The sequence below is a fragment of the Saccoglossus kowalevskii genome, chromosome 20 (genome assembly GCF_978046115.1).
Source record: "Saccoglossus kowalevskii chromosome 20, keSacKowa6.1, whole genome shotgun sequence".
Classification (NCBI taxonomy): Eukaryota; Metazoa; Hemichordata; class Enteropneusta; family Harrimaniidae; genus Saccoglossus; species Saccoglossus kowalevskii.
Genome location: NC_140660.1, coordinates 22,339,221 through 22,354,467, shown reverse-complemented (window position 1 = coordinate 22,354,467; position 15,247 = coordinate 22,339,221). Strand labels below are relative to the sequence as shown.

The window sequence follows — 15,247 nt, the reverse complement described above, 5'->3', positions numbered from 1 at the left end:
CTTCAATGTGTTCAGTGTATTTAATTTCAAATGCTAGTGAAGCTGCTTCAAGTTTCTTATCAAGTTTATTAAGATCATCCTTTTTAGTAACTTGAAGTAACTTTGCTGAATGATTTGCTTCATTAATTTCAACCTTGGTATCAAATTGGTCGACCAGTTTTGTTTCATATTGCTTCACATCATGTTTTTGATCTTCAGATAACTTTGCAAACTTTTGTATAAATTCGATCTTTTGAGCCTCGTTGAAGAGCTTGTCAATTAGTTTACCCACGTTTCTCAATTTAGCATGAAGGTGATCCATAGTGTATTCATTTATGGGGTGATACTTTGTAAGAGGATGATTACTCTGACCATTACTTTTTTCTTCTGCCCATGAATTCATATCCGCAAGAGTGGATGAACTGTAGCCAAACATAAATTGCAGAAAAAAATGGTATTCTTTCTCTGCAAGACCAAACTTTTATACTTTTCATCTCGTTCCTGTTTTCTACAGTATTTCATCCCCTTTATACCATGTTGGGCAAATTTTTCAGTGCATGCCAGAACAGGAAGATTATCAATTTCTATCAGTGCATCACTCTCTGGGGCATTTATAATGGCAAATGGAATGCGGCTTGCATCAGAAGACTGGATTTGGATTTCTCCATACTTCATTACCATTATATTTTATCAGATGTATAGCACCACTGATGGCAAATACTTTGAAATTTTGGGACACTCCCTTGAAATCTTGGAAAGTGTGGCCACCCTCACCTACAACTATTTCTAACTTCTGTCTCTCATTTTCATCATCAAGGTCATAATCCAATTTCTTTTCAGTCAATATGTTGAGGACACTTCTACAAACCAGGCCTTCAATATCATGAACAAACCAACCCTTTTTATTTTGAGAGGCAGTTTCTGACACCATAGTGTGGAACCGTTTCAAATTATTTCACAAAGTGGTTAATTTGAGAATTCTTGAAACATTTTCTTGTGTTCTCAGAGATTTCTCTAAACCATCATTGTCAGATTCAGATAGACCGCCCCCTAGATGGATAAATACGTGTTCTGCTTCAGAATCATTCCATAATTTAGTGTCATTTGTAGTCTGATCTAATTTCTGGGAAGATGGTGCTGCTAATAAAGCCAATTTAACAGAAGGAGGCAGAATATCTGATGTAATGGCTTCCTTGAAAAATGATACAGATAATACTGATTTGGCAAATGTTTTATCTTTATTTAATCGTAATTGCCAAAGGGCACTCTCATCAAATCCAGACAACTTTTCACCTACTGCCTGGTGCTGATTTAAGATTTTACTAATGTAGGCTCGACTCTCAGTGGCTTTCTTAGAAATTGCTAATCTTTTCGTGCTAAATAGAACTGCAAGAGAGACTTCCAAATATTTCTTTGAATCATCCCATTCGTGACCTTTTAAATTTTCCAGCAAATTTCTCACCACTTGTCTTACTTGAGATGGCCCTTTTTGAATGATCAAATCGGAAAGTTGCCCTATTTCATTAGCAACGAGCGATCTCGCCTTCATCAGCTTAAATCACAGGCGCTCGGAACGTTTCTTGGCTAATAAAAAATGACCTAAAGTGGGATCGGCATAGTTAGTCAGTCGCCGGTACATTCCCCTACTACTCATATAATATATGAGTAGTGGGGGAATTTACCGGCGACTGACTAACTATGCCGATCCCACTTTAGGTCATCTTTTATTAGCCAAGAAACGTTCCGAGCGCCTGTGGCTTAAATCTGTGAAAAGCACGGCTGGCAATAGAGCTTGCCGTCATTCCCATAACGAACAAATCATTCGACGCGATAGCATAAAATCGCCTACAAACCATTCGAAGTGAGCACATCGTTTTAACTTTCTCGAACTGTGAACTATAGTCATCACTGTCATTAAAAAAGCAACAAAACCTGAATATTCGAGTCAAAATCTCGGAAGAAAGATCAGAAAGCGAACGATCTTGTGTGCCGACGGACAACATCGGCGATCGAGTGAGCAGTTGAAGCCAATTTCCCACGTAATTTTGCGGCTAAACTTGCCTGCTTGACTCTTTTGGATACTCTTAGCATGATTGTGTAGGAATACGTCCAGAAAATGTGATATTGGTACAATAAATCGCACGATAAGCACATGGAAGGCTAACCCGGAAACAACTCAAGCGCTAAAAACGGTTTTTGCGCAGAACGATGCCAGAATTTCAGTTCTGCGCATAGCAATATGCGTTGGTACAGAACGTGTTGAATTCTGGGTAAAACCTCGTACTGTGAAGCGACGATAACAACACACGCTAAAAACGCAAAGGCTCATGGGTAAACGCTTGTTTGTAAACAAAGACACGCTATGGCCATCTAACGCATGCGCAGGTGACGACTAGCCAGCTTTAAATAATTTTGAACTTGTCCATCGTGCCACAACACATTGTACATTCTATATAACTGCTAGTTTACATAATTATGTAATCTCGGGCGGACATCCGGGCATTGCCTGGCACCCATCACGGTGAAAACAAAGGCTTAAACGGTACTTTGAGGTGGTTTTTGAAACCCTCCTGAACAGTGTAACAAGATCACCCCTGCGTGTGCAACATATAACATTTGGTTGTTCAGGATTACTTCAAAGTTGAGTTTGTGTTTTCACCGGCTCTTCGACCAGCGTTCCGCAGAGCAGAGCCCATAGATATACATGGTCTTGTGGTGCGCGTCTTAGCAACGTGGAACTACTTGTGACGTAGCTCCGCCCCCGAGAATACATTACTCGCCACAATAACATGCTTGCTTGTAATAATCTAACTCGTACATTTGACATAATATTTGTCCAGAAAATCATAAGATACTGGTGCTGTTACAATAGAAACTCATTTATTTGAGAAAATTAAACATTATAAACTAAATGCTAATTATTATTTTTGCATTCAAGTTATTTTCGTATCTAAGCAATTGTCACGGTGATTCGACAAACACAAATATAAGATTGGTTACATAAAACATGTGGTCTTTATACACAGGTTTCTATAAGCAGTCACTATAGGCAGGTGATCGTTATATAGAGATGGTCACTAACACATATTTAACTAGTATATGTATTAATATGAGGTTATTACGAAGATACCTCAAAGCATACACGAAGACAGTACAGCGGGATTATCGATGGGTAGCGGATGTCGATGTGACGACGTACTGTCTAGTTTATTTATTTATTTATTTATTAACACACAACATCCCTCGGAGGGGATGAAAAGGGTTACAAATCAGATATTAGTAAAAGAAAAATAACCACATAAAGAGTAAGGGAACAAAAAGGCATAAAAAAAAAAAAAGATAATAAGTTGAATACAAGGAATATATTACTGGCTTAGTTTATGTAGGTGCTGCTGTCTTGTATTAAAACAGTTTTTTAAATATTGCGCTAAAGGAATTGACATTTTCTCGTCACTTAGTAATGATATGAATTTATTTTCATTACTAAATTTGTCAAAATTTGGTATACGTTTATTAGCTACAATGTAAAGTTTTGATCTTATTTCATTGTAATGAGGACAATTTGTGACAAAATGTTGTTCATCTTCAACATGGTCATTGTCGCACATATTGCAGACTCTGTCTTTAAAATCCAATCCTGTATGCCGGCCTGTTTCAATTTTCAGACAGTGGTTGCCAAGTCTAAATTTTGTTAAGGATTTGCGAAGTTCACTGTTTTTCATAATTGTTAAGTAGTTTTCTTGTTCTATTTTGGTTTTAAAAAGTTTGTAGGTTCTTAGTTTATTTTTAGAATTTGATTTTTTCCTATTGTCATTATTTATTTCATTTTTCCACTCAGTTGTAAACTCTTCTTTTAATTTCTCATCAATTGTTTTTAATTTTGATAATGAGATAATATTTGTTTCATTTAAAAGATAAGAATGGTTAATATTATTTAATATCAGATCAAGTTTTTTAAACCATTTACTTTTAATAATTTTATTGACATAGTATGCTTCTTGAAGTAGAGTATTTGTGGAATTTGCAATACGATTGGCATATTTTATCATTTGTTTCTTAATAAAAGAGTCAAGAGGTAATTTTCCCAATTCACTATATATTGCCATGATTGGTGTATTTTTTGAGATACCAAGAATGTACCGATAGTATGTAAGCTGAACATCCTCTACAATTGATTTTGTAGAGCTTTCTTCTCCCCAAATGTCACTCCCATACACAATAACTGGTCTGATAAGTTTATCAAATAGTGACAGTAGTATGGACATGTCCAGATTACCAGATCCAATTTTGGTCTTTAATGAGAATAAGGCTTTTATTCCTTTTCTTTTTAGGTTTTTCATTGCATCTTTAAATTTACCATTTGGACTCATAGTTAAGCCAAGATAATTGAAATCTTTAACTATATTGATTTCTTTTCCTTCATAAAAGAATATTTCCTTGTTAAGGAGTCTGTTACACTTATTGAATATCATTATTTTTGTTTTATCTGAGTGCATACTTTGAGGTATCTTCGTAATAATCTTATTATTATACCAACAAATGTACATCTTTTCCTTCCAAGGATATATCATGAGAATGCCGGAAACAGAATCAGCGAACTTCTTTGTGTGGAGTCTGGTCAAACCCTGGTTGCAGCCATGTTGAACATTAAAGGGCGGCAGTCGTCGTGCCGCGTCCTGTTCGATATGGGACTCACAGCGACGTATACAACGCGTGTAAAATACATTGTTTATTTACATGAAATTCGAACAGGCGCTGCGCGACGACCACCGCGCTATAATGATGCTGCATATCAGAAATTGTATGCCTTACAAAAACACTAATCAACACGACATGGGGATATAGTAATAAACAAACAAAAAAAGAGTGCACTTTCGCAAAGAACTTCACATACAAAGAACACGCATGCGTCAGAGTTGTCGAGAACAGGTCGGATTAGGAACTTCCGGCAGCTTATTACACTACTATATATAAGTAACTAAAATCCGCACAAAAATAGACCTGTCATAGTAGTCAGAACGAGAGATTTACCAAATTCGTGTTTTCAGAGGAATTATTATATAAAACAATGAATTGAAATGAAAAAATGAAAATTGCAGGCTCATCAAACGAAACATACACCAGAAAGCTTGATTTGTCTTTGTTAATTGCAAATAAAAATAAATTTTGAACGGGAATCATCAGGTAATCACTTCACGCAGTGTAATTAACTGGTCACGTCATTATGTCACGATTTTTGCTATTATGAAGTTGCCATGGTTACTGTGTCATCATTATTCACCATTCGGATTAAAGGAAAACAATGTTTCAAAACCTATATTTATGGCTGTGCCGGAAGTCATGTGATTTGAATCCACCAGACATGTTTATGCCCATTACCAACCATATGCATGGCATTTCTTTTTCATCTCTGAACCTAGCTGGATATATTTTCTACTGCATAATAAAATTGGCGCATTTTCCCAAAATTCAATCCTGTCAACCCCATCACCGTGACTCTTCAATATTTTCACAGATGTTCCCCCCTAAATAGTCTTGTTTAATAAAAAAAAAACATCCTCGACAGGGAGAGGGCGTGTTACATTCTCTTTTCGCTGTTTCCATGGTTACATAGGTCAGCAGAACATTGGACATGATGACGGTAGAACGAGATCTATTTCAGAACACCAAATATTATTAAGATATCAACTGTTTTTATTTTCGTAATAATGTAATTTAAATAAACAGAACACCCAAATTCGTAGACATGAGCAAGATGTAAAATGTAATCAGCTATTTTATTCGTCCGTAATTTGTACAAAGATATTATTTTTTGTAAGCGTATAAATCATTTTCCAAATTAAATGTTGTAATTACTCAAATTATCAAAAATATTATAAAAATGTAAAATATAATTAGGAATTTGCTTTATTCAGTCTGTAAGTGTAAAAACCTATTTTTTCCTGTAAATGGAACTTTCATTTTTTCCCTGTAAAACGGAAAATGTCGTTTTTATTTCCTGTAATCTGTACCAGCTACCCCCCCCCTGCTTCCTCTCTATTAAATATCGGACGTATTCTATGGCGGCCTGTTATACGGCCATCGTTTAAATAGTGTATCCAACGACGGATTACGAAATTAAAGGCACGGGGCTGTGTACACAATATTTTACGACTGTGTTTTGGTATAATAACTGTGAATCGACATTGAAAATAATAATTTGAAGATATGCGTAATTTATTTAAATGAATGTCACGCTGAAATGCATTGTTGGTCTCGACACAATTTTCTTTATCATTAATTTTAACAGATTGTATATTGTATTTATATAAGACAAGTGAATCAATGTGAACAAAGTGGACGTTAGTTTCCAATTTTTGATAACATTATTATATCTCAGTTCTCAGTGAAACTGTATTATAAACGTTTAATCAATCAACGTTCAATGTCAAGCACACGTCATACACAGTTTAGAAATAAAAAAAAAACGATATAACAACACAGTATTACATAATGACCATACACCTGTGTTTCAGATTGATATTTAAGATCCATATTATCAGTTTTTGTTATCTCTTCAGTCCCAATTGTGTGCATTCAGTTACGTAACTTCCATATATATATATATATATATATATATGTATATATATATATGTAGTTTGCACGCATGCGCAATCGTGGTATAAAACCAGTAGATGTTAATTGGCAGTCCTTTCACGATAATTGTATCGCCGTACCAATATTGCTAAGTGTAGGTTGGGTGTTTTTTTTTCGACTGAACTAGCCAATAATTATTAGCATTCCTCTGGCGGTATATGTGATATGAGAATCACTCATTAAAGTCACTTATGAACATTAAATGGTGAAACATATTGTGGTGGACGTTCAGTGACGTCACTTGGATACGTAACAATACTTGTGCTTACGGCATCATGACGTCACAGGGATTCATGAAATAGAAAATGGTTAATAAGTCGATGAAGTTGGTAATATGGTACATAGGTAGATTACACTGATATGGCTGGATGTGTGGATTTTCAAATATTGTTTTCAGCTATTTATTTCAAAAAATGATCTTTTTTACTGCATAATTCCAATACCTACGTCGAAATGGTTTCGTCTCAATAGATAGTGATTCCACAGCTCCTCCTCTCACCACTCTTATCGCCCCCACATAATGAATTGTCCCTATAGTGATAATACCTTGGGATACATTGTCAACTGATCCCTATCTCTTGGTCACTCTTCATTTCAGAACTGTCCTGGTCCCAGCATTGCCAAAAAGATGGACGACAAAACGGGTACCGACGAGCCGTCAGCCTTAACTACATTTTCTGAGAGTGGAAACATCGTCATGGGTATATTCCTTTTGGTAACGGGTGAGACAAATTGATATTTTGGTTCTATGAATTTGTGTTAGTTAAATATTTGCCTCATTGTATATAACTTTACGCAAACTTTATGTTCACAGTCGTTTCATGGTGATATTTTTCTAATTTTATTGAATATTGTTTTTGTCATTTTTTGTAAACGATTTTGATCACTAGAAATATTCTGTGTCAACTTTTGAACTTCCATTAATACTCAGGCTGTCAATTCTACTGTCGTCATATCATACAAATCATTTCATAGATGCGTAGTTGTCTTTGATCATCAAACGCTAAAATACAATTTTAAGATTTTTGAGAATTAGAAAGACAATTTGTGATATTTACAGCGACGAAGACTTGTTGTATGTTGTCACGGTTCATTTCAGCCGTCGGTGGACATTCACCCTGGTAAATCAGAGCAATATAATTACATATATTCCTGTTTCAAAAGTGTTTGAACATTTAAAACAACCCTTAGAACCTTATCAGACCGGCAATAATATCTCTTTGCAAGAGTAAGCACCCCCGCCAAATTCTAAGACAAATCAAAAACATGTAACGTGTTATGCAAATTCTTGAAATTTGATAAAAACAAGCAAGTTTCATCTGTGAGCAACAGCTTAAAATGAAACCATATTGTAAATGACAACGAAATCAGGATATATATATTTTAATGGAGACCAACTACCTCAATTAGTGTCTATGTTACTGATAGGAAATTAACGACTGCACGTGTTACTTCATCACTTCAAATCAGGCTAAACATAACCACATCTATATATCTTGTTTTTATCGCTGTTATTTTTAATATTTCGATATGTGTATTGATGAAAAAGTTCATATATCATTTCCTCGCCCATAACTCATACATACAGACATCAAATATGGCTCTTAGCGTGTGAACAATAGGAAACTTGATGCAGTTACCATGGTTGCAAATAACCGAAAGCGATACATTAATGAATTGATAATTATAATACAAATGAATACAAACCCACCTGTCTGTGATCTACTAATTGAACGAATCCTTTTAGCGAATTTATTTTAGGGTGGAATAACAACTTTAAAACAGAGGAGTCGTCACCTGCGCATGCGTCAGATGGTCATAGCGTGTCATTGTTTACAAACAAACGTCTACCATTAGCCTTTGCGTTTTTAGCGTGTGTTGTTATCGTCGCTTGGGACTCAATTCCCGCGCGTGCGCAGGTGACGGCCCTCCCGCTTTAAGCCTTGAGTGCTGTTTCCGTAATAATCCCTGAGAGCACTAATTAAACGCCATATGTCTGCACTAATTATAACATACACTGCTCTATATAAACAACATTTTAATGTAATATATATATAATATATAATATAAGCATATAGACCGGACTTATGTAAACATCACAACCACATAGGTATACAATGCAATATCTTGCCACTCCATACTAGTTACACTGTTTAGTTGCCACACAGTTCCGAATAAACCTAAGATGCAAATGGCCGCCGAAATCTCGTTGAGAGCGAGAGTACCGCGAGACTTGTTTCCGCCCTTTCAAATAGTGTTAAATTTCTCCCAACATCGCGTCCGCTGTTTCGAATGCCATGGTTACGCAGGTCAGTGGAACAGTCTACGTTATGACTTGGAAAATAAAGTGTGTGTGGTCTATTAGTACGATAAATCGCCAGCGGTGATTGGCTGCCAGTGAAAGTAGCCGCTCGCGTAATGAATTAAAGCTACGGTCGCACCTCTCGTTTCTTCCCTCCGATGTCGGTGTAGGGCCAGCTAGCTTTGAGACACCACTAACGAGAGTATACGATAGAATATCTCTGGGTGCGACAGTGTATTATAAGAAATACCTCAAATCCACCATACTTAAACTTTACCCGACGTGATTTTCAGTTTCTCAAAACTCTACATTATTTTTTTCCCTGAATAAACGTGTTTTCATGACCTGTGCAATGTATTGCACTTAAATAATCACCGTATGGTCTATATTTGTAGCTGTACTTTCAGTGATTGGTAACAGTGTCGTACTTGAAATGTTTCGCCGTTATAAAGAACTATTATCGCCATCTGCTATTCTTCTTATTAGCCTGGCTCTTGCTGATCTAGGTAAGTTTCCTATTTCGTGACTTTTAATGAAACGCATTTTAATGATTTTGTCGTCATAAAAGATTACGAAGAACACTAAATGTAACGTTTTTTTGTGATTTGTACAACAAACTGAAGAAACGATAGAGAACATTCAAACAGTCTAAATGTAATAATCTAAGCAAGTATCCAACGTCATCAGTCACGTGATATCCGTCCATTTCAACGATATTGTCTGGGCTTAAAATAATCCTAGTGACCGACAACACAATTTCAGTTTTAAAGCGGGGGAGTCGTCACCTGCGCATGCGTCAGATGGCCATAGCGTGTCATTGTATACAAACAAGCGTCTACCTATGAGCCTTTGCGTTTTTAGCGTGTGTTGTTATCGTCCCAGTCGCCTGGGACTCAATTCCCGCGCGTGCGCAGGTGACGACCCTCCCATTTAAAATATTTTTTGATTAGATGGTTATGAACATTTACACTGTCCATATCATTGTGTGAGTACAACACAGATTGTGGCTAATGTTTCATCTTGTCTCACGCGATCGTGGCGTCATAATGAATACGTAAACTTGTTTCATGATTGGCGTTATTCACTATTTCTTAAATGTTGGTTTAGATCACAACATAGTAATCTTTATTTCAGTGTCACTGTCATGTAGATGTACACACACATTTAATAACAATTTATCAATTGACTACTTGTAAAATTAGAATCAATAAACAATATTCTCCCTTCAAATAAAATTCCATGCTTGCTTGGAAAATGAATATTCATATTATATTAACGATGTCATTAAATTATGTTCAAAGGTGATTAGCCGTGTAGGGGATTATCACGGATAATGATGATTAAATTTACACCGTCTTCCATATATCATTAAAGATCAACAACAACTACTGACAAACACAGAAAGCCAGGATGCCTGGATACTCGTTACTATGGCAACACATGTAGCTAACAATGTAAAGTGTGTGTATTACGTAATCATTACTCAATTACTATCAAACATCATGGTACCAGTGAGCGACAACAATGAATTCATTCTGTATAGTTCATATTTCCCGATTTTACCGCAGGCTAGTGATTTGGTAATGACTTAAAGCCAAACGAAAGCGACTAATTCCGTGTTCCTGGCCATCTTATCGGTTTATAATTAAATGGTGAAACAATTAATTCCCTGTTCTGTATAGTTGATATTTTCCGATTTTGCAGTGGGCTATTAGTGATTTGGTAATGACTTGAAGTCAAGCGGAAGCGACTATTCCCGTATTCCTTGTTCCTGCCCATCTTTCTGGGCCATAATTAAATGGTCTCTATTTTAAAGCAGGGGAGTCGTCACCTGCGCGTGCATCAGATGGCCATAGCGTGCCATTGTTTACAAACAAGCGTCTACCCATGAGCATTTGCGTTGTTAGCGTGTGTTGTTATCGTCGCTTGGGACTCAATTCCCGTGCTTGCGCAGGTGACGACCCTCCCGCTTTAAACCCAAGGACTACATCAGACAAGTGACATTGGTGTTATCTAGGATCATCTGTGTAAAAGTGTTATTGCATTTAACAACACGCTCACTGCATCTGCCAGAAAAAAATAAACGCTAATCGTTCTCCACAAAACCGCCGTATTAATAGTATAAGACCATTTGTTTTAATATCTGCATATCTTCCGCAGGCCCGCCCGGGCATGGCGAATTAGTTTGAAAGTGTACACCCGATAGTTAGGAAAGAGTGGGATATTACTGTAAAGGTGTGGGAAAATTAAAGTAAAATCACCTCTCTTGTAAAATAGTCTGATAAAAAGCTAGCACTTAAAATTCAATGCACTGATTTACGAATGAAGCTGTAGAAGAATCAGATTCTGTAGTCTCTTTCATCTCCTTCACGTACATCATCAAAATATCAGAATATGGCTTTTTTGTTTATTTTTAACAAATTTTCGTAAACAATCAATTTGCATATTAATTAGGGAATCTGCCACCAAGAGAGCACAATTTGCTTTCAAGAAATGTTATGTTGTCAATGAGAAATTCTAGCAAATTGGTAATGTAAATTTCAGTGTGAAATGTTTTGCATCAGTGTAACAAAGTAAGTAAATTGGAAAACAGATAACAATGTTATTTACGTGAATGAAAAAACGCAAGAGCAGAAATAATTAATTAGTTATTAGTGTCAGACCAGCCAATATTTTCTGATTCTAATTACAAACTACGATTGGATACTTTTATAATAATAATGGTCGTCATGGTCGCGCAGCGCGTGTTCGAATTTCATGTAAATAAACAATGTATTTTACACGCGTTGTAAACGTCGCTATGAGTCCCATATCGAACAGGACGCGGCACGACGACCACCACCCTTTAACCAACACTAAATTTTACACCTTCATAACAATTATTAATATTAAAATAAAACACAACTATTCATGTCTTATAGCTAACTTAATGTAACACACTTTCATAAGTATAATATATGAGCCCCGACATTATTTACTATTTTTTTCTCCTTTCAACAGGATTGACAATCTTTGGAATGTCGCTTTCGTGCGTCTCTAGCTTTGCAGGGCGATGGCTATTTGGAAAGTTTGGTTGTTATTTCCATGGATTCGCCGGAATGCTGTTTGGACTTGGAAGTATTGGCAATCTGACTGTTATCAGTATTGATAGATATATCATTACATGTAAGAGGAGTCTACGTAAGTATTACTTAAAGGGCGATGATTGTCGCGCTGTGCATGTGCGACATTTGTGTTGATAACATTGATTTTCCCACAATCCGATGTGCTCTTCAATGTTAATCAACACAAATGTCGCACATGCGCAGCGCGACGATCACCGCCCTTTAAGCGGTTACTGTTACGTCAAACGTGGTGTGTGTCATTTTAATGCGAAACAAATAGGGGTCGCGTATTGCAAATATTTCATTATTTTACGTTTTCTATGTTTACTCATGCAATCAGAATTTTAATTATAAACTTCATCTATTCACAGAATGGTCATATCGCCATTACTACGCTCTACTCGCAGTAGCCTGGTCAAATGCCTTATTCTGGTCGATGATGCCGCTGTTTGGATGGAGCAGCTATGCGCTAGAACCAGAAGGTACATCGTGTACCATAGATTGGATGAACAACGATAATCAGTACATTTCTTACGTAAGTTGTGTTACTGTCACGTGTTTCATTCTACCGTGTGCCGTGATGACATATGATTACCTCGCGGCTTATATGAAGATGGTGAAAGCTGGATACACACTGAGCGAAGAAACAGAGAAACCGAACAACGATGGCGAAAAAATTGAGAACATTGAAACTGGAACTCGTGTGAAAGGCGTATCCATTCGTGTCAATTCATTTATCCGTCCAGATTGGAAACAAACAAAGTATGCCACTAAGGTAACAATAATAATACTGTAATAATAATATTCGAATTCTGTGAAATTTTTACAATAATTTCATACAAATTGACATAATGTGGGCGCAAGTAGCATACAATATGAATCAAGGCATTGCTATAGGAATATGAACCACGGCATTTCTGTAATAATATTTTAACACATAATCTGACAAAACGCACCTGGCCGTAACCGCAAAATATCATTTCCCTATTTTGATTATTTTTCAGATGTGCATTGCCCTGGTTGCTGCATTCCTGTTGTCATGGTTCCCATCTGCCACTGTATTTCTCTGGGCAGCTTTTGGCAATCCGGGGAATATTCCATTATCATTCACAGGGGTGGCAGATGCCTTCTCCAAAATCCCAGCAGTCTTTAATCCTGTTATTTACGTCGCCCTCAACCCTGAATTCCGTAAATATTTCGGAAAGACGATAGGATGCCGAAGAAAAAGGAAGAAACCAATAGCTGTACGACTCAATGGAAGTGAGCAGAATGTAGTAAACACGATTTAAATACGTAAATACGATTTAAGGTAGAGATGCAGTTTACCTGACAGGTATTTTAATTAGTTAATTAGGAAATCAAGATGACCTCCCTTGTCCACAAAACTATATATTTTCGGAAAGCTTATTGTATGAATTTTAAAGTTTTGTTAGTATTTTATTTTTATGAACACTGTAGTTTGAAATATGCACAAAAATGTGCTTTTTTGGTCAAAAGTGATTTTAAAAAAATAGCTTCTAAACCATGCTTCTGTTTCCTGTCAAAATTGATATATGGGTACATCTGTTTACGATGAAGAAAGCGCCGTCTTGAAAACTGTCTACCAGTTGTCAATTTTGTAGGGCAGCACTACTTCAAGTTTATGCATAAATTAACAGCCAGGCTAGTTGTCTGTAGATTGCTGTAACACTATTTAACTAAAACAATGCCCCGACGACGGTTTGAAGATAAACACATTGTCAATCATTTGTGAAAATTTCAAAACAAAAGGTCAAAGCGTCTAGAAGCTATTTTTTTTTCTGGAATGTGCACTAAAAAGAAGCTAAGATAATTGCTAATTTGCATAACAATTAACTGAGTAAGAAGTTTGCAAATGCTCATAATTAAAATGGCTGTTACAGTTTCAAATTTAAATGTATTATCGTTTTGTAAAAAGTTAAATACAGTGCATAATATGGAGATTCCGTCATTTCTTTTTTTCACCATGTTTTTTTTTTATTATTTTTGGACAGCCTTGCTAAATCTTGCTAAGAATTCAAAAGAGATGATTTTGCACCTGTTATCTATATTTTAAAATCGTTTTTTGAGTATGTTCCACTATTCACAATTCTACAAAATTTCAACAGTCTATAGCCAAGACTTTTTGGATAATAAAAAGCAAAAAAAAAATATTCACTCCCAAGTGGCCACGAACCTGCATCTCTACCTTAAATACGTGGTTGTGAAATAAATGCATTACATAATCAATTTCAACGCAGCACTAAATTTCTTTTGAATCCACAAAGAATGGAGATAAAGTACATGTAGTATAGAAGAGAAAACAGGTTGATATAGGGGAGGGTTTTGAGAAGAGTGTATCATAGAGGAGTTATTGGTGGGGGTGTTATTGCAGGCATATTATATAAGTGCTAGTGTGGGGAATAATATAAGAGGGAGTATTTTAGAAAGACGTGTTAGTATTATGGGATGAATTATTATATGTGTCAGTGTAACCCTAAAGTGCGAGAATTACCAAGCCACCATTTTTTTTGTTATTCACAACAAGCTTAAAGCGGGGGAGTCGTCACCTGCGCATGCGTCAGATGGTCATAGCGTGTCATTGTTGTTTTTTTTTTTTTTTTTTTTTTTGGTTTAACTATCTTTTATTCCATACAATAGAAATTCTTTAAAGCACAATGTCAACATACAACAAATGTCACAGCTAGTATAACCCATACAAAATAGACACTGAATACCCATTAACAATTGAAGTCTCCCCACTTATCCAGGAAAATGGACATTGTATTTCTTCTATTTGAAATTTCTAACTCTATCTTCTGCGTGTAACGTATGTCAGATTTTATGAGATTAAGGCATGGTAGTTCCTTTTTTAATTTACACGTATAGATATTTCTTTTAACAATTATAATTATATGGTTTAGTAGAGGGGAGAAGTCCTTGTCTCCTAATATAATCTGTTTTGCTGACAATGTTCTTGGGCATCCTAGTTTTGTTCCCCATAGATTAAAAATTGATGTCCAGAGGACTTTAATAGACTCGCATTCAACAAAAAGATGCACTAGGTTCTCGGTGGTACCATGACAAAATGAGCATAAATTTGACGATACTAATGGTGAATTCATATGGAATAACATTTCATTTGTGTACAGGATATTGTGGTTTAATTTCTACTGAAACTCCCGTAGTTTGCTGCATAGAGTTACCAAAAAAGGCATGGAATAATAAA

At 36.0% G+C, this 15,247-nt stretch overlaps 1 protein-coding gene across 1 annotated transcript; it reads left to right on the top strand.

Annotated features, from left to right (window-relative positions):
• Window positions 1-6,920: 6,920 nt before the first annotated feature.
• Window positions 6,921-13,394, top strand: LOC102803935 (visual pigment-like receptor peropsin). Its single transcript, XM_085494457.1, has 6 exons — window positions 6,921-6,944; window positions 7,214-7,337; window positions 9,313-9,423; window positions 11,918-12,097; window positions 12,393-12,796; window positions 13,026-13,394. Exons 1-6 carry the CDS (start codon window positions 6,921-6,923, stop codon window positions 13,308-13,310), a joined length of 1,128 nt encoding a protein of 375 aa, XP_085350583.1. The 3' UTR covers window positions 13,311-13,394.
• The last annotated feature ends 1,853 nt before the right edge of the window (window positions 13,395-15,247 follow it).

What these genes read in the sequence shown, in the direction of transcription:
- LOC102803935 (XM_085494457.1), top strand. Translation starts at nt 6,921, where the DNA reads ATGGTTAATAAGTCGATGAAGTTG. An exon ending in CCTGGCTCTTGCTGATCTAG is followed by an intron (nt 9,424 to 11,917) that starts GTAAGTTTCCTA and finishes TCCTTTCAACAG; the next exon opens with GATTGACAATCTTTGGAATG. An exon ending in TACATGTAAGAGGAGTCTAC is followed by an intron (nt 12,098 to 12,392) that starts GTAAGTATTACT and finishes ATCTATTCACAG; the next exon opens with AATGGTCATATCGCCATTAC.